Source organism: Phalacrocorax carbo, chromosome 1 (genome assembly GCF_963921805.1).
Source record: "Phalacrocorax carbo chromosome 1, bPhaCar2.1, whole genome shotgun sequence".
Lineage (NCBI taxonomy): Eukaryota > Metazoa > Chordata > Aves > Suliformes > Phalacrocoracidae > Phalacrocorax > Phalacrocorax carbo.
Genome location: NC_087513.1, coordinates 30,649,139 through 30,667,689, shown reverse-complemented (window position 1 = coordinate 30,667,689; position 18,551 = coordinate 30,649,139). Strand labels below are relative to the sequence as shown.

General features: G+C 37.1%; 1 protein-coding gene across 4 annotated transcripts in view; it reads right to left on the bottom strand.

The window, feature by feature from the left end:
* The window catches only part of DOCK4 (dedicator of cytokinesis 4), a 254,956-nt gene that overhangs the window by 8,106 nt on the left and 228,299 nt on the right, over positions 1-18,551 (bottom strand). For 2 of the 4 annotated variants that reach the window (XM_064447407.1, XM_064447417.1), the window contains 12 exons: positions 16,449-16,590; positions 15,666-15,832; positions 14,284-14,370; positions 12,418-12,594; positions 8,868-8,951; positions 6,905-7,024; positions 6,419-6,540; positions 6,103-6,223; positions 5,491-5,572; positions 5,167-5,276; positions 3,835-4,002; positions 1,660-1,732 (listed from right to left, as the gene is read on the bottom strand). In XM_064447407.1, coding sequence (XP_064303477.1) covers positions 1,660-1,732; positions 3,835-4,002; positions 5,167-5,276; positions 5,491-5,572; positions 6,103-6,223; positions 6,419-6,540; positions 6,905-7,024; positions 8,868-8,951; positions 12,418-12,594; positions 14,284-14,370; positions 15,666-15,832; positions 16,449-16,590 — 1,453 coding nt within the window. The remainder of the gene's footprint in view (positions 1-1,659; positions 1,733-3,834; positions 4,003-5,166; positions 5,277-5,490; positions 5,573-6,102; positions 6,224-6,418; positions 6,541-6,904; positions 7,025-8,867; positions 8,952-12,417; positions 12,595-14,283; positions 14,371-15,665; positions 15,833-16,448; positions 16,591-18,551) is intronic. The other 2 variants (XM_064447423.1, XM_064447432.1) reach the window with 1 other exon arrangement.

The following is an 18,551-nucleotide window of genomic DNA, read 5'->3' as shown; positions in this document are numbered from 1 at the left end:
CAAGGAGCCACCAGTATTGGAGAGAAGTCAGACAGACAGAAAGACCAGGCATTTAACATGGACAGGACAAAAGCTAACTTAATCCCCACAATTATTCTTATACATCCTGTAAAAAAGTAGAAAAATTCTGCTTCAAGCCTCCCCCCCACCCCCCAAAAAAACCCAAACCATCACCAAAACATGACCCAACCTTCAAAGCCTCAGACCTCTTGCCTTGCCATGACAGTTTCCTTCTTGTCTGCTTATTTCATAGTTGTGAGTAGGGAACCATGTGCAAGAACTCTGTGCCCATTTACAAAGGTGAAGTGAAAGCAAAGTATTGTTGTTAACTGATGGTATCAATTATTGCTACTATAGCAACACCCAGGGCTCTCAGGACGACTGGAAACCCGCTGTACCAGTATATACCAGACTTAATACAAGAAGTACAGTACAAATAATATTTCATATCTGTAACAATATTGTTACAGTATAATTGCACATTAGTTGACCCTGAGACCAGTGCACAGAATAATCTATTTTCTAGAGGATCATTTTACATTTTTATTGCCAAAATATGCAAAACATTGTTTGCTTTTTATTGTAGGCTGTCACCTAGCAGTATGGTTTTGCCTTCGTCCTAAAAATGCCTTGGCACCAGACCTGGGTACTTCAAATGCCTGAATTTCTTGACGAGTCATTTTTCTTTTAAGTCAACCAACCAGTCAGTTCTTTGGACTGCTAAAGTCTCCAGGAGAGAATATTTTATTTTAATAATACTGTAATGTACTTGGCTGCATAGGCCAGTGGAAAAGTTTTGCCATGTTAAATTATTTCATATGTTTTTCAGCCCTATGAAAAAATCTGCATGTGAGCTTTCATTAAAACTTGGACACAAAAATACTTCTAAGAATCAGCTCTTAGTGATGAAAATCTGATTCCTGGTCAGCTCTTGTTAAAGTATATTCTTAAAATATCTATTTTCAATACACCTGTTTTACTGTACCCTTTATTCAGGGTACCGCAAAGGGCAGTGCATAATGAAATGATGGACCATATTATGAATGTTGAGCACCTAATGAAATCTTGGCACAATAACTGTGCCAACAATATTGAATATCCCCATTTGCAAAATTATAGAAGGCAATATTTTGTCTATGGGAATTCACAGGTTTCTCATTTAATCTAATAATTTAAAAAAAACCCCAAAACCAAGAAATTATGAACTGATCTTTTCTTTTCCATCAAAGAGTAACCAAAAGCACAGTGCTGATATCTGGTAAAGAAAACTTGCAGGTACCAAACTTCAGGACTTTATCCATCTCTATCTTCTCTCTGCCCCAGTCTCCAAAATTTCATCTCCAAGGTCCATCACCCCATATGTCTCTCTTGATAAGCCAAAAGGAGGGCTCTCACGGGCAACCTGCTGCTCCATCACCCCTTCCTGCAAACTTCTGGGCCCTTCTGAGTGCAACACAGCTCAGACAAATACCATGTTCCCCACTTTTTGGCAAAGTGTTTTGAAACTTAAGAGTATTAGCATAATATAATTAGTTAGAATGTTTTGAAACTTGGAGATGACAATCTATGCTCAAAACAATTATAATAAGTCTGCCATATTGCTGTAGAATGCTACTTTCATTGCTTCCAAGACTGGTGTGGTGCAGCATTTCCACTCACCTTTGTCAGGGCCAGGCAGATGGGAATCACTTCGTGGCAAAGCACCGTCTCCAATATGATTAAACAGCATTCTCTGTAAATTGAGAACAGCGTGGTTTATGCATAGCTGCTGTTGTATTTCAGTAGCCTTTAATAACAAAAAGATTCGTTTTCTTATGGCCACTACACAGGGCTACTTTGGAGGTAAAGTGATAAATAGTTTAATAAAAATATGTGCATACTAATAGGGAGCAGACTAGTTTTCTGAAAACTGTACATACTGGAATCAGAGGGAGGATTATTATGTACTAAGTTCTGACAGTTTCCAGCTCCCTAAAAAAACAAAATAAGGTTCATTCCTCAAGTGGTATCTTGATAGATTACTAAACAAGCGCAGGGATAGATTTGCAATAATTTCATTGCAGAATCAGGGTCTGAACAAGGTGTAATGCTTGACAACGTTCAAGTTATGGCTGTTATCTCAGAAAAGCACTGTGTATCATTTCTAACCCTAACTTCTTTGATAGCAGCTTCCTTACCTCTCTTGCATATAAGAGCTGACCCATAAAGTGTGTTTGTCTTTCCTTTTCTGAATATTTATTTCTTTAAAAAAATCACAGTATATTTATGAAACAATTTTAAAATGCCACTAGTAATTTATTTTGGCAGCATTCAAATAATCTATGGTCACTAGTTTATCTTGATAACAGATGTAAACAGCATACAGTTATCCTACGAGTAATTCAGATTTACTTTCCAAAGGAAATGAGAACAGATAATCTTTACTTTATTTTCTCCTTCAAAGCAAAATCAAACAATCAGTGAAACCCAAATAAAATCAAATCAAATCCCATTCTTGTATCTCCGTCCAGTGTTCAGAGGACCACACCAAGTCAGTGAGGCACTACGCTGTGGTTCCACAAGATGGCAAACCCAGCTGCAAAGTAATCATCATTGATCTAACACGTTGCAGCTCCGTGTTACAAAGCGAGGAAGAAATTCTCAGCCAATTCAACTTGACTTAAAACATCTAAGAGAGAGAATGCTTTGGTAGACTTTGAGCTACAGTAGGTTTGCCTTTCTATGCTGTACTAGAGTCATACTGGATCAGGTAATATTTATTTTCCTGGAGTTACCATTAAAGTGGGGTGTTGTAACTATATTTATAGTCTAATGTCACAGAAAAATCTGATCATATGTTCCTGCCTGGTCTGGATTGAATGTTTGCTGCCTAGTGAGTCTGCAGTGCACTAGGATCGGGTCAGCAAGTGTTGAAGTCTGTTTTCTGTTGTGAAGGTAGAGAGCAAAGGCTGAAAAAGCAACCGAATTTGGAGGACATAAAGAGGCAAAAGCTGAATGAAATACACAGAAACAAGGACATACTAAAATAGTGAAATATAAAATCATATGGAAGAACAAGAGCAATCACAGGATGTTTAATGAGGCAAAAAAAAAAAGTGAAACCCAAAAAGCTCCATTAGGAAGAATAATGGAGCAAAAACTAAGGAGGCTTGTTGAGCAGTCAATGACAGCAGGCATTCCTCTTCAGGGTATGGGAAGAGCTGGAGAGACACTGTACAATTGCTCAGCCAAAGATCAAAAAGCAAGCACAAATGGATGTTGACTGAAAACAGCTGTACGTAGATAACCTTGAGCATCAATTTCAATGAGGGAAGCAGATGCAGTACTGCTGTGGTCTTGTTCTACGAAGTCTTCAACTTCATCAAACTTCCTTAAATGAGGTAGCTGTGGCCTGAAAGGACTTGATTTGGACTTGAAGTGCAGGAATTTGCCTGTGTATCTCATCTTTCCCAGTTGAAAACTATTGTGAAAATTGCATTCATTAAGCTGTAACAAACATGTTCATAAATGGGTGGTCCTTTCCTCAGTAACTTACTGTGAAGCTCTAACCAAGACTGTTGAAGTTAACTGGTGTTAGAATAAAAATAGAAAGGACAAGGAACAGTTTGAGCATCTAAATTGTACTGAGAGTTGCAGGTATCTCCAAGATCTCTTTACAATTGTCCTGAGGATTTCTTTTCCCCTTCTTAATCAGAAGGCAGAGAATCAGAATTTTGTTTCTCATCACAGTCCATTTTTACTGCTCAGGGAGTAGAGCACCAGAGAAAGAAACTGTCAGACCTTCTCACCTTTGAAACATACTTCACTGTACGAGCAAGTTAATTTTCTACTTACCCTCTCTTGGGACACTGAGGGTAGAGACAGATTGGGAGATTTTCCTGCTGGGCGAGTCTCAGAGAGAGCGGAGACTGGGCCTACGAGCTCCTCAGCCTCCCTTATCGAATCTCGGGTAGAGTGGGGGATAGAAGTCGCATTCCACTTGGCAAAGCAAGAGTTTGCAGTCTGGGAGCAAAAATGGGATAATTTTTTCTTTGCGGCAAACTGTAAAACCGCTTTACTTAAAGAACATCTCCTGGTCTTTCCTGTATGTTGGTTTGGCTCCACTACCACTGAGAAAGTGTCTAGTAGATGTATCAGTAAGTAGTTCCCGAGAACTGCCTTTAAGCCTGACTAAGCGTCAATATGCTTCTTAAGTCCTCAGGCAACAGCATGAGGACTTAAACAGAAAAGAGGAAAAAATTAAATCAAGAGCCAGTTCAATAACTGAAGAAACAAGGGACAAGAATACAACTAATGAGAAACCAACAAATCATTTCTAAAATAAAGGATCCTGGACTACCAAGTTGTTTTTTTTTTTTCTTTATCAGAGGCAAATTTTCTGGTGGAAACGAGAGTGTTGAGAGGAGGGCCTTTCATGCCGTACTTATGTTCTCGTCTTTCTCAGCTTCAGCAAGAGGTGCACTGTATGATGGCATGATTAAAACAGCAACTGCGTTAAAGGAAAGCACTAGGGGAAACTAGGTCTATTAAGAAGAAAAGATGAAATAAGGATTCAAAATTGGCTAGCTCACCAAGCTCATTTTGCATTTCAGATAACTCAAAAGATACAAATTTTGTACAGACCTATGTAACAATAATTTTAAGGCAAGAACTCAACTCATTCTTCTCTCTGGAGTAACAAAACATCTAGCTTTCTTTTCTGAAACCACACTTTAAAATAGGAATTGCCACGTGGAGTGGGTTATTATCTCACAGTGGCTAGGATTAGCTATTTCAGAAGAAATAAAGGGGAGGTCAACATGGACAACTGCTGTGATAACAGTTTTTCTTTTTTCTTTCTTCTTCCCTAGACTGAACAAACGCTGCTGTTTCACACAAGCAGGCTGTGTCATCTGGTAAGCCTTTGCATCTCCCTCTCACTGCAGTGAGTAAATATCAAAACCAGATCTAAACCTAGACAAAGGAAGCAGAAATGCGATCAAGCACTGCGTATTTTATTCACATCTCTTTCATGTAAAATATTTTAGAGTATTTGCTTATAAAAACAAAAAAAAACCTTCAAAATTAACAGCAATGAGCAGACACTGAATCTGCTATAAGTTCAGTAAGCACCTTTATCATCTTCTTAGCTAGTTGTGTTCAGATACATCCCAACAAGCTTCCTACCTGCGAGGTTTCCGAAGGAGTAGGGTAGATGGCACTGCAGGGCCTCTCTCTGGGGGACAGGCAAGAGTTTTCTTGGGAATGCTTATGTTTGTCAGACAACAGAGGAGAGGCTAGAATATAAATGTGTCACGTGATTAAATTCAAACAATGACATTTGGACATTTCAATTCTACGCTTATGACAAAGAAATCCTCTGTCCCCAGTAATTCATATTCCTCAAACTGGCTAAATTTGCTGTCTGACTAGTGATACCATGCAGAAATTTGACTGTGTAATGTATCAAGAATCATGTAAGTTGGTTTACCACAGGAGATAAGCACTGACCTCTGGCACTGGATGGAGCAGAACTGGTCACATTAGGTGAAGCTGAATGAGTAGAACTCAGGCTTGAGGTAGATGGACTAGGCTGCATATAGAAGAGATGCTGTCGTTACCACATCACACTTACTGGTTTGGAAAACAAAAATTTCTAACATATTTTTCACTAAACCGAATAACCTATAATTTGTTAAAGTAGTTTCTCAGTATTTCAAAATAGCAAACCAGTATAAAGAGTATTAATGTAACTACTCAAAGATGTAGTAAAATATCAAATAAATAGAAACAGAATGAATATATTAGAATAATTACATCACAACTGTGACAACTGGACAGAAAAGTCTGTAAGGTCAGACTTTGCATCAAGTAAGACTTTGCATCATAGCGCATTGCTGCTTATTACTTTTGTAAAAAATTCATGCTCTAACTTAAGAAGAAACAGTTACATAAAGATTGTTCTTTCTAAGGAGGTTAAGAGCCCATTTAAAGATTTGTTTTTTTAAAAGAAGTATCAGCAATAACTTTGAGAATTCTGTATGAAATAATAGAAGCATTAATTTAGTAAATAGCCTTGTAAGAAAAATTCTGTTTAGTTTGAAGAATGACAATAATTTGTACCTGCATGTTAAAAACTTCATCGGAGCTTTCTGATTGCCCAGTGATATTGCTGACTTCAGCAGAAGCTTGGGATGACAGTGATGAGGATGAATACCGATTGACAGCTGGGTAACTCAAGGGACTATTATAAGAATAATTAAACACAAAATGGTTAACTCTAGTTGCCAGTCATAATTTTTCATGTGAAAACAGCATGTGTATTAATCTTCACAGTTTAATTTGGATTTATTAGTTAAGAGAGAATATTCATACCCATATTTTATGGGTTATCTCCCATGAGTTACAAAATCTATCAATTTCTAGTAATTTAACTTGCCTGCGTCGTGGTATTACCCTGGCACCGTCGGGGCTCATGGAAACTGGTATGGAATTTCGGCATACACGAGGACTTCCATTTGGGAAATGAACAGGGCTAGCTTGTACACAGGCAGAAAATTCCTGTTGAGTTGTTAGAAAGAAGATTAATTAAAATCAACATAATATCATTAAGGATTTTGTAAGATACAGATAGTGATTTGAATAGTTGTATCTGCATTTTGGATCAGCTTCATCATTAGTAAGAAAAAATACTTTAAATTTTCGCTGATTATGCTTTCCCTTTACTAGAATGTGGCTATTTTTCTCTGCATGGTAGAAACAGTTTATTAACTTTCTCTTGGCTTTGCGGTACTGCAAGAACGCTACAAGTTGTAATGTGGATAAACAACCAAAAGATGTCACTATTTGTTGCTTAGGAAAATTAAAATCCCTTACTGCAGCTAAACAGTCTCCTGGTTTATCTGTGCACCTGCTTATTATGTACCTGTATTCCCAGGCTTGACTTCATCACAAAGAACTGATCCACCAGCTTTTTGTGCAACGGCCTCATGTCCTGCGGCACCACCTTCTCGTGCACTGCCAAGCCAAATTCTAGAATCTGAGCCTGCAGAATAGAGAGGAGGAAAGAGGGGACAAAATATATTTTTGATCCATTTTCTTTAAGCTTTCATCGTCAAACAGGATACTACTGAAAAAAAAAACAACCACACAACAAAATGCATGTTGTATTAAAAGCATCTAAATCCTTGACAGACCTGTCAAACAAGGCCTAAGACCAAAACCAGAAATACACAAGAGGATTTATCCCTCTTCCCATTTTACTATTCAACTTTCCCAAAGACTTGGCCCATGCAATTTCAACTCTAATATAAGAACAAACTCTGGATAACATAGTGAAAAATCTGGCTAAATGGCAACTTTACAAAGGAGCAGTTCTAAACCCTAAATAAAAAGCCGTTTTCTACAAGAACAGTTCTCAAAAGAGCAAAACAGCAGCAACGGCCAGATCCACCAGAGACCCTGTAACATATTTTCAATTAAGTCCATGGTTCCCTACCCTATTCCAACTCCCCAGAGACCTTAGTAAGTGGTGGCTTTATGTATATTCTTTACAGAAGGTATGACAGGCTTCAGAATAACATTGCTAAAATTCTAATCTTGCTCAAATTTGGTAATTTAAAATACTGAATCAGTTACATGAGGAATCATGTAAACTCAAAAACAAAATAGCTACACTATGCTGTAATATCTTTGGATGAAAGCTACTAGCTGACATTTTCAGGCAGCCTGTGAGCGGGCACACAGCTGCACAGCTTCACTGACCCGAGGTCAGGACTGCAGCACGTCCATCCGTGCACAGAGCCATCCCACCCCTTCCGAATGCTCCGTGTTTTCTGTTAAATCATCTGTGGGTGCCAGACAGGGTTTAACTGCTATCACTAGGAATTCACATTTTTGCCATAGGAAGTTATTAACTCCATTTTTAAATTGTAAGGGTTACTGAGATTAACTGTAGCTTGAAAAAACAAAACTGCAATGTAAGTTACTATACATTATCTAAATGAAATTAAAGTGAGCCCAGTGAGCACATTCGGGTTTATACTGTCTGAGGAGTTGTCCCTTCGGCTGATCTGACCAAAAGATACCACAATGCTGACAAAAACTGGGATGTGGCAAGATGGAAATTCTACACTCTGACCTCTTTATCCTAAGCTGGGAATAAAGTTTGAAATTTCAATATGCTGCATAGAACAAACATAGATAAATGTGAGTTAAAAAACCTGAAATACTTAGTAAGATCATTTGATTAAAATAATTTATTTCAGCATTTCCAAATGGAGACACTTCATATTTGAGGCTGGTAGGTCATCGTCTTATAAATAAATGAAGAAATAATTAAAAAAATCATATCATGCATAAAATACCTGTTTATTTTAATCACTTGATGTTTCTTTTACTGCCTACCTACTTGGCAATCATTAGTAGACATATTCCACTATAATAAGATTTTTCAGGGTTTTTTTCTTTTATGCTAAACCTTATAGTGAAAATGTTTGTTCTGTAGTATTAGTAAAATACGTCATACAAATATTTGCTAAAGCCATCAAATGTTTCAATGAGATAATATTTATTCTGTAGTAGTGGTAAAATATGTTGTGCAGATATTTGCATAGGAGCATCACAAGACAAAAACTCGCCTTTCATTCAACTTTTAATTTAAAATAGCTTGAAGTAATTAAGATCATGATGGAAAGGATTAGGAAAAAAATACTGGCATGACCCAGAAACCTGCTTGTATAGGAAGCTGCTGTCTACCTGGAATCTAATTCAGAAGATACTGAAAACCACCGGAAAATTATTAACCCCTGAAATTTTAGATTTTATTTTGGGACACTTTTAGCTAGAAGAGCTAAGCAGGCCACCTAGTCAGTTTTTCCCCACTTTACCTGCTCGAGCATCAGCTCTCTCAAGCGTGTGATCTTCTCTCCATCCTCTGGATGGTTCAAGATGTATTCTTTGACAAAGAATGCCTAAGCAGAATAAAATCAGAAAGTAACGTAAAGTGAGAAAGAAAACCCACATCACTTCTTTTTAAAACAACTTTCTAGATAATATTTTTGAAACAAAAGCTCCTTTCTCCTGTAAGAGAGGAAAATAAATGCTAAATAATTAGTTATTCACATATGCATTGGTGGAGTCTATGGGCAAATAAAACATAGCCACTCTTAAGTCGAATTTACCAGTTGGTCAATATCCAGGGCAGATCCTGAATCAAATTTGGAAACCTGCAAATCAGAGTTGAAACCAGATACAGGTCACCTGAACTAAGTCTCTCTTCCCCATTAATTGTGACATAGGAGTGTCAAATAATTACAAAGATATTTTCCTGCCTTTTCATGCTAGGAGTTTCATTATCCCTTAAACATTAAGATATCTTAAGAACAGTGTGGAATTGTACACTATTATATGTACTGGAGCGAGCTGTGACATTATCGTCTTGTTCACTCTTAATATAACGAATGTTTCAAAGTACTCACAGTGACACTGATATCAAAAAAAGCCAATTTTCACTTCACAAGCATCTGACCCACATCCAGGTGTGTTCCTGAGCTTACATGACTTTCCACCCCATCTCCAATGCCAATTGTACCAGCTATAGTACCCTGGAGTCGTTTTACCTGACATAGCACTCCCGTGTTTGTTCACAATTGCATCTTTCTTAACATGGCCACCTATCCTACCCTGCAAGGGGATTGCATTGAAATTACAACAATTCTTGACGCAGTTCTATAAAGAAAATGCCCAGCTGCTCAGGTGAGAGATTTCTAGACCTTCTCAAAAATGCATTTGTCACAAAAAGTGTCTGTATGCATACCCATACATACACATGGTTTTCTGTCCATAGAGCTGAGGGGATAATAGTGGCTGCTCTGTGCTGCATTTTCCTTTCGCACCTATCTTAGCATTTCCATCACATACTTCTTACAAAGTTCTCCATCCAACTTTAGCTACTAAAATCTTTGCTGTGCAGAATCATTAGTAAACATAGGGAAGCAGTGGAGCTGGAGATAAATATACCCCTTCCTCTGATTCAGTTCCAAAATTTAATGCTGTGACAACCCATAACGAGGAAGTGCTGAGACCTGTCTAAAAAATGCTGACGCTGTAATGAAGAACATCTATTTCACATAGTCCTTCCACGGCAGATAAATAAACTTATAAGAATTCATGTTTAAATTGTTAAAAGGAACCCCCTGATACTTGCTAAAATCCCAAATCCCAAACTTCCGCCAGCTGATATTTTTTCTCCCTCAGCTACAAGCTTAATGTTCTTTTAATAAAAAACAGGTGGTCCCAGTGGTTTGGGGCTGAGATTTATACAGATCTGTAATATGAGTCAGAGATGTAATAGTCTAACTTCAAACAAAATCACCAGTACTTTAGAAAAAGAAAGTAATCAGAATTTGACTAAATCCAGTAATATTTTTGGAACCGGTGGTTTCCAGTAATTAATCATGAAAGTGCCTCTGCTCTTCTAGCACATGTAAAGGAGCTAAAAAAAATGTAAGCTATAGTACAAATTGCAGTTTCAGAGGTGTTAGTGGGCACAAACCACACTCTTCCAACAGCGTTCAGAAAAATTTGAAAAATATCAGTGGTTCAGCCTACAGCCATTTTTTAGCACGTAGGAAGGTGCTGCATAATAACTATTACTTCTGTATTGTAACCAGTGGAAGTATAGCTTTAACACCTCCAATACTGGCCAAAGTGCTGAATAATTAGAGGTAGCTGCTTTTTATCCCATCAGAAGGCGGGGGGGGGGGAAGAGGAGGGCAGAATCAAGAAAGCAGCATTTGGCCCACGGATATTATTTACTGGGTCTTACACTTAAAGCTTGGAAGTTGCCCAAAGGAAAGGAGGATAGATGTAAAGACATGGTCATGCTTACCTCAAGACCACATGCTCCAAGACTGACTGAGTTTCGAGATTTGTACAGGGCAAATGCAAGTGAAACAGGCAGAGAAAAGCATTTATAGAGCAGAAGAGAAGGAGGAAGGTAGATGATAAGAAGTGGAAAAACAGGAGGAAGACATATAAGACTGAAAAAGGGACATGCAAAGAGAATGAGGGTGAAACAAAAAACCCCTCAAATCTCACAACTATTGCTATCAGTTTTGGTGTTTACAATCGAAAATGGTGAAAAGTCCTATTTTAGATATATAGCAAGAGAGAGAAGGAGCGGACAGAAGAACTGAAACATGAAGACTGTCTAGGAGATCAAGAATTGCAGCTAAGAACAACAATAATAAAGGAGCAAGCTAGAACCTTTAACAGGCTCGTGAAGAATGGAAAGCTATGCAAAGACACTGAGCTAGCTCTGACACTGCTAATTCAAACCAGACATAGCTCTGACATGACTGTGTTTCTCAAGAGACTCCCTTCGTGGCGCATTGCTATGCTAAACAGTTTTGTTGTTGTTGTTCTTTAAAGGCAGCTGGGAAACATCAAACATGGTACAGCTTTGCTTTAGACTCACAATTTCCATAATGTTGCAGTTTTGATGACAGATTCTAACACTATAGCGGACTCAATTTCTTGAAGTTTGATTTGGATACAGTTTTATAAAATTTAATACTGTTGAGTGGACACTGAATCTTGCAGCCTTTGAGACAAGTGGACGGAATGTTATACAGCTTGACATTTTCAATGGAAAAGGAACAATCAGCAGACTCAAGTATTTCATAAGGCTATTAGGAGAAACAGCAAGCTCAAGCTGGGCCGAAAAAAAAATCCTTGCTTTCTTTTTACTGAGGTTTCAAAATTACACAGAACTTGTGGGAATACAGCATCCCAAACATTTAAGGTTCTCCTAAGGTGATTTGGAGATTAGAATAATAAGGAACAACTTTTGGGAACAAATCCAGCATTAAGCATTTCTTAATTACATGTATTATTTCTTCCTAGACTTTTTCCATAAAATAGCTTTCCTTAAAAATTTGGAGAAGAGAAAGAAGAAGGATCTAGAAAAATATGATTTTTCAAGACAATAAATTTCTTGTTAAGAATTTTTTATATATATATATTTATCTTAAAATTAGAATGTCAGCACACAAAAGTAAATTTGCTGGCGAGCCAGAAGTAGCTCCTGACCTAGAAGGTCAGGGGAGGGGAATATATTATAATAATAGTGTTACAATTAACTATTTAATTAAAAATCCCCAACCAAACCACTAAAGAATGCAAGGTAATTGTGAATTGGCTCATTACTGGAGTAAGTTTATGGGCCTATCTGCAGCAAAACAGTTGTTTCAATAAAGCTATACATGTTTCATATCACCTCACCCAAAACTACAATAGAGGTATAATTAAAACTATTATTGATATAGTACTTTCTGTCCTCAATTCATACAGAGAAGCTGTATCTATACAGAGAAAGAAATCAATAAACAGCTGTCTTATAACAGATTTTCAAGAAACAGAAAATAAATTGCTTACCTCTTGGTATCTAGCAACTCCACCATTAACTGCTGCATCAATGACCCCATTTAGACACATTGTGAGAGGGTTAATATTTTGCATCTGTCGAGTTTGACACTGACTAATCAGTGTTCTCAGCTGCTGGTTCTTATTTTCTAAGACTTCAATAGCATTCTCAAGGGGACTCATTTCCACCTGAAAGAGGAGTGATGAACATTGCAAACATACTTAATCTTCAGCTGAAAGACGAAATATATTAAAGGTAATTTTTGATTTCTTAAAAGTAAACAATGATATTCTATGTTCTGGAGTATTGGGGCAGAAAAAGTTCTTCTCACCTGGGTTACGCTCTCTGAGTGTACACTCTGAGCACAGAGAGAATTAATTTTATCATGTAATCAAGGACCAAAGTAAACAACCCTCCCTCTCTTGTAGGTTCATTTTCCGACCTTAAGAGATACTCAGCCTTTACTGCAAAACACTCACACACTTCAGCTTGTGGTGGAACTACTGGAAGGCTAAACTGTCCTTGGTAACTTTACCTAAATTGGGCTTGAGGTCAGGGAGAGCTGCACTGTGCTTAAGCGCACAGAGCAGAGCCTAAGTACGGGCAAGTGAGCTCCCCCACCCACAGTGAAGTCAACAACTAGACATTATGGTTGAGGAGTTTGATTGTAAGCTTTGAGCTAAGATGATAATCAAGTTATAGTCAAGGGCAGTCCTTGAGTGGGACGTGCCTGACCTCTCTTGAGGGTGAGGAAGCTTTTCTCACAGGTAGCATGAACCGCAGGAAAAGTGAAAAGCTAAGTGATGGGGAGAGTACAGCGCTGCAATTGCCATAAATTTCCAAAACATACAAGCACAAATCTGAGTCATGATCTAATACATACCCAGGAAAAGTTATTTCAGTTACCATTATAGTCACCATTTCCAGAAGTTAACAATAGTAAACTGAGGATCTTCATATTAGGGCTCATATTAACCTAGTCAGGATTCATTCGGTGTCAACTAACAAAATTTCTCATGTCACACACAAGTTTTTGATTTTTACTAAATTCCACTTTTCATTTTCTATAGGAGAACATGAGGATGGTGAACAAATGGCATTTTGTTGTTATTATAGAAGAAAACCACAACAGTTTTAGAGAAAATCAGTTGTACAGTGGGATCCCTATATTTAATGGGACTATTTTAACAGGCTTTGACAGGAAGGAAAATAGTTACAGATGTTGTACTCACAGGCTCAACAATTGACCAATTATTTAGAAATCTTTATATGAGGAGAACTCCTCCAAGTACATTTGAAATGTATTTAAGAAATTTCTAAGAAATGTAACAACAAGGAAGGAGAAGAAATTATAATGTGGCAGTAGCAGATTGCTACATTGGACCCTATGCCTACAGGTTCTGCGTAGGCATGCTTCCTTGCCCATGCTGGGAGCTGGGAACTTCAACTGCGCTCTAGGTAGACACAGAGATATACCCACATGGCGTTCATTACAGTGCAGGAACTTGGAGAAGATTTACTTTTCAAGAATACTGAAAGATATGTTAAGCTGTAGGTATTCTAAGTATTAAATGTTACACCATGCTGAGGTTTAAGAAAGTAATCTGCTGACATTAAATGTTGCCTTTGGCTGCCCATTATTGTTCTCAACTTCTTTTTTCCTCAACTGTTTAAATGAATCATAAGGGTGGTTCTTAATAATACTTTTCAAGGCAAGAGAAACCGGACAACTCAAAATGCTTTGTAAATAATTTTGTTGAAGCCAGCTTGAAAACTTGCTCAAATAAATTACATATGGGTAATAAAGTAGTTCATCGAATAACATATGGAGAAGGAAGTAAACCAACCCACAATATGCACTGCAGTCTCATACTCACCACTTCACGTTTTTCCACTTCAAACCAACGAGATATTCCAGGTAAACTCTGCACCAAGATCAGTGTGGTTCTCTCCACCCATAGACTCTACAATATACAAAATCTATTTATTTCCTGAATTTGCCTTTATATTTTTCTTATTTCCAGTTTTCTGTATTAATGCCTTCATTTAAGTAACAGTGTACATTAAAAAAAAAAAGTATTAACTTCCAAATTTCTACTGAAATGTCTATCCCAGAAGCACATGACACTCACTTTTCTCCTTACTTTCTAGGACCATTATTAAGCGGTAATTTCTGCTGATTCTTCACTCTTGAACATGGTATTATTCTTTATTACATGTTGTCCCCTAATCTCCAGAAGTCATTCCCAACTGAATTAGCATTTTAATAATTCCTTTCAGAGATAACGTCTGAGAAGAGGCGGAGTTCAGAAGCAGAACAACTTACAGATCACACAGAGTGACCAGCTCTCCTCTGTGATATCTTGATATTCCACAACGCATGGCTGATGGGATACTCATATGTACTACCATTAAACACTTTGTGCAACAGATTTATAAAATGACAAATCAACACATAGGATAGTGCTTACACATAATATATATAAGCTGTACAATTAAAATAAATCCCTAAGATTTAATTAGAGGACAGTAGTGACTTAATTTAGCTAATATATTACCCTTACGGTGCTTTCCTCTAACTTTATAACAAAATTATTATGGGATAATTCTCTTCGTGTGTCTGAATACCAGAATATATTCTGCATCAGGATGTGTTTCTAGTGACTCAGAATTAAAATTACACCAGAAGAATAAAAGATGAATTTTCAGTGTGACTTTTTTATTAGGAGGAACAGAAGTAATTTACATATTAGGGAGGGAACTATTGCTCTTCCCTGAGACAATCTCTAAGTTCAGAGCTAGTTTTTAGTGTTGATATCGCAGGAACAGAACATCATGCTGCAGTTTTGTCAAAACTGTCTCTCCCTTACTCTAGGGAGAGATAACTTCGGGCAATCCTATCCAAACCCCAGATTACCTACTTAACAAAGGTTTCCCATCTGCCTTACAAACGTCTCTGGAGACTGCTCTACTGTCTCCAGTTCTCCCGTCTATATATCACTGATGCCAAAGCAAGTGAGTGCTTCTTTCTCTCCTATTTCCATATACCACAAGACCTTCCCATATATTTTTTATATTATTTTAATTAAAATGAGACGTTAAATAGTCAAACCTGAGCTACCATCTCCTTTAGAGAATTTGTTATACCACACTCGGTTGAGTAACACAACTGTAGATGATGTTTCAATAACACAACTATCATTGATGTTACAAATAAATCCATAGGTCCAGTAGCTCGTGAAAGGGTGTGGTACTTTACCTTGAATTCATTTTCCTTGTCCTTGGTCCCTTTGTGAAATGGCCTGTCGTATCGGAATCGCCAGATGTGATTGACTTTGTAAAAGCTCTTGATGTTATTGGGAATGCCATCTCTCTGCAGGACTTCCTGGTTTTCTGGAATTGGTGTCACTGCATAAATCTGCAAATCTACATGTAAAGAGTTAAGGCTATCCTACTTCATTCAAATTAACAAAGCATACTGACTCCTGAAGCATGACAGAAGAAAAACTCTTCAAAAAGTGTGTATCATTAAGTGTTTCTAGACTATTACTGTCTTGGGAAAGGAACCTGAGAGATTTTTTGATAGTTTGGGATTTCTCTGTAGTGTTTTGTTGAGAATTTTGTATTTATTTTTGAAATAAAGCTACTTACATGGAATAGTACATGGAGTAAAGGGACTTAATGAAATATATTCTTACAGAGTACGTCATGCCATGCTAACATTATGTTGTATTTTAAGAACCTGAATTACTGTAACTTGAACCGATACACTATTATCACAGTGGTGATAGTTCCACAGGTATTTTTGGCTAAAGTACGAAACTTAATAACCTGCCAAGGAATTTTTAAGTAAAACCAACAATTACACACACAAAAAATCCAAACGTAATGGAGTGACTGGGACAAATTCCTGGGGAATTCTCACCTTCCGTTTATTTCAGTGGAGGCACATTGTGATTGAAATTGGCTGTATGTGTACCTACATTTTTTAAAAGCATGAAAGATGTAACTGCAGTGTATGGGTTTGTGATTATGTGGATACATTGTGCTTCTGCCTGAAAGATGGTCTCATCTGGCTGATTAGCATGTTGCATAGCAATGGCATGCGGGAACTCATTCAACATTCGCTGCTGGAAGGCCTCCAGCCTTTCATAGTCATGTCCGCGGCAAACAAATTCCTTATTCTGAGAAGAACAAGAAGAAAAAGAAACACAAGAGCAAGTTATGTGAAAATAATTGAGTATCATTAGATAGATCCAAACACATGCTCTTAAATACAGACTTTCCAGGCAATTTTAACATCGTTTTAAGAAGAAAAAAAAAAGAAACGAAAGGCAAGAATGAAAATAAGAACTCTGGAAAGAACAGGTTACTTAGAAGAAGGGAATTTTACCATGTAAAGTATATTTTATTCAGAAGCCTGGAAAAATTTAATTATTGTACTTAATGCTTTAAAAATCTGAAGGGAGAAATTGTTTTTATTGAATTAAAGTATGTAACTAACATAATGTATCACATTGTATAAAATAAGTAACAAAAATATAATGCAACAGACAATGAAATGGGCTGAAAGTCATTTCCATGAGGAACTATAAAACTTTGCTTTGAAGTTACACAATTCTGAAGAAAAACAATACATAAGAAAGTAGTACAGTGCATTCAGTTTGCCTTATCCTCTAAATGCTTATGAATTATCAGCCTGGTAATTGAAAATTATCGTTTTTACAGTATGAAGTAAAAGAATACTCCTGGCTCCAACATAATTTCTTTTACATGGATGCCCATTATTGAGTTGTACCATTATTTTCCTGAGATTGTACAACGTCAATACAGATACAACACACCCCCTACATGTAACATGAGATGCCTGGATTTGGAGTACCTGTTGGAACTAGTCACTGACCATGGTGGTGCTGAGGGCTTCCTGTAGCTGTGGACAGCACTTTTTGGTTTGATTCGGCTTGCACACACTTGAAATAAGGAAATACCTTAACCATTTATTCTAAAAACATTGTTAAATGAGTTTCCTTTTGAAATCTATATTAGAAAATTCTGAAGTCATTACTAATGTGTTCCTCTTGAAGCAGGTTTAGCTAGAAAGAGTTGTTTTTAGTATCTTGACAACAGAGACAGTAAGCATTGAATTCTGAGAGCCTGCACTTTCATGGGAAATGCTACAAGAAATCAACTGCAATAGTGTTATTGTGCAACTACTAATTAAAATGTGAAAGCTTTATTCTGAAGCTTTATTCTTTATTCCTTCTATAGCAAACACAGCCAGGCTGTTTAAAAGAGTTACAAATTGCTTTGCCATTAAAAAATTATATCAAATATCGTAAGTTCTGAGGTGTTCCTTGTTGGTGCTGCAAACATAAATCTGTGCTATGTACATGTAACTTGGAATACGCATAAATACTTCCTGGGCAGATGCATAAGCAGTGAAAGACCTCCACGTCTGAAAGTACTGCATTATTGTGCAACTTCTTCCAGAACTTTTACTTCATCGGTTGATGTATTTTTAGTAATCTAAACATTAAATTCTTCCTAATTAATATTTTCAAATTAGTTTATACAGATGTTATAGTCAGATGATTACTATGTAATAACAAAAACTATGTGCCCATCAGAGTCTTTTTGTGCCTTGCTTTTAAAAGGGAGAATTTCATGCTATATTTACCATTTGGAATTTGTCATTTTCCCCACCACAAAGGCAAAAAAAAATTAGGCTTTTTAGGCCTCTACCATACAGAGAAGGTTCCTTCGCCATTTGTTTGAATTACCATAGGAAGAGGAGCTTGGATTACAATTACAGTGGCTCCATGAATAAAGTGGATCATGTCCTCTTCCCAAGGTGACAGTCAATGCAGCTAAACCCCTGCAGACTGTGGAAGAGGGGAACAGGATGAACACAACTAAAATTTTCAAGAGCACTTCAGTAACTTCAGAATCCAAGATTAATGCTCAAGGGTAACTTTATGTATCTTGTCAGCTTCAGTGCATTGATAATGAAACTCAGCATGCTGAATTTCAAAGTAATTTTTAAAAAACGGGATTTGGGAATGTAATTGCTTAAATGCTAAATTACTGATGTACCCCTGCCAAGGGATACCTCTTCTGACAGTGTTCTGAGTGACCACCAGCAGAT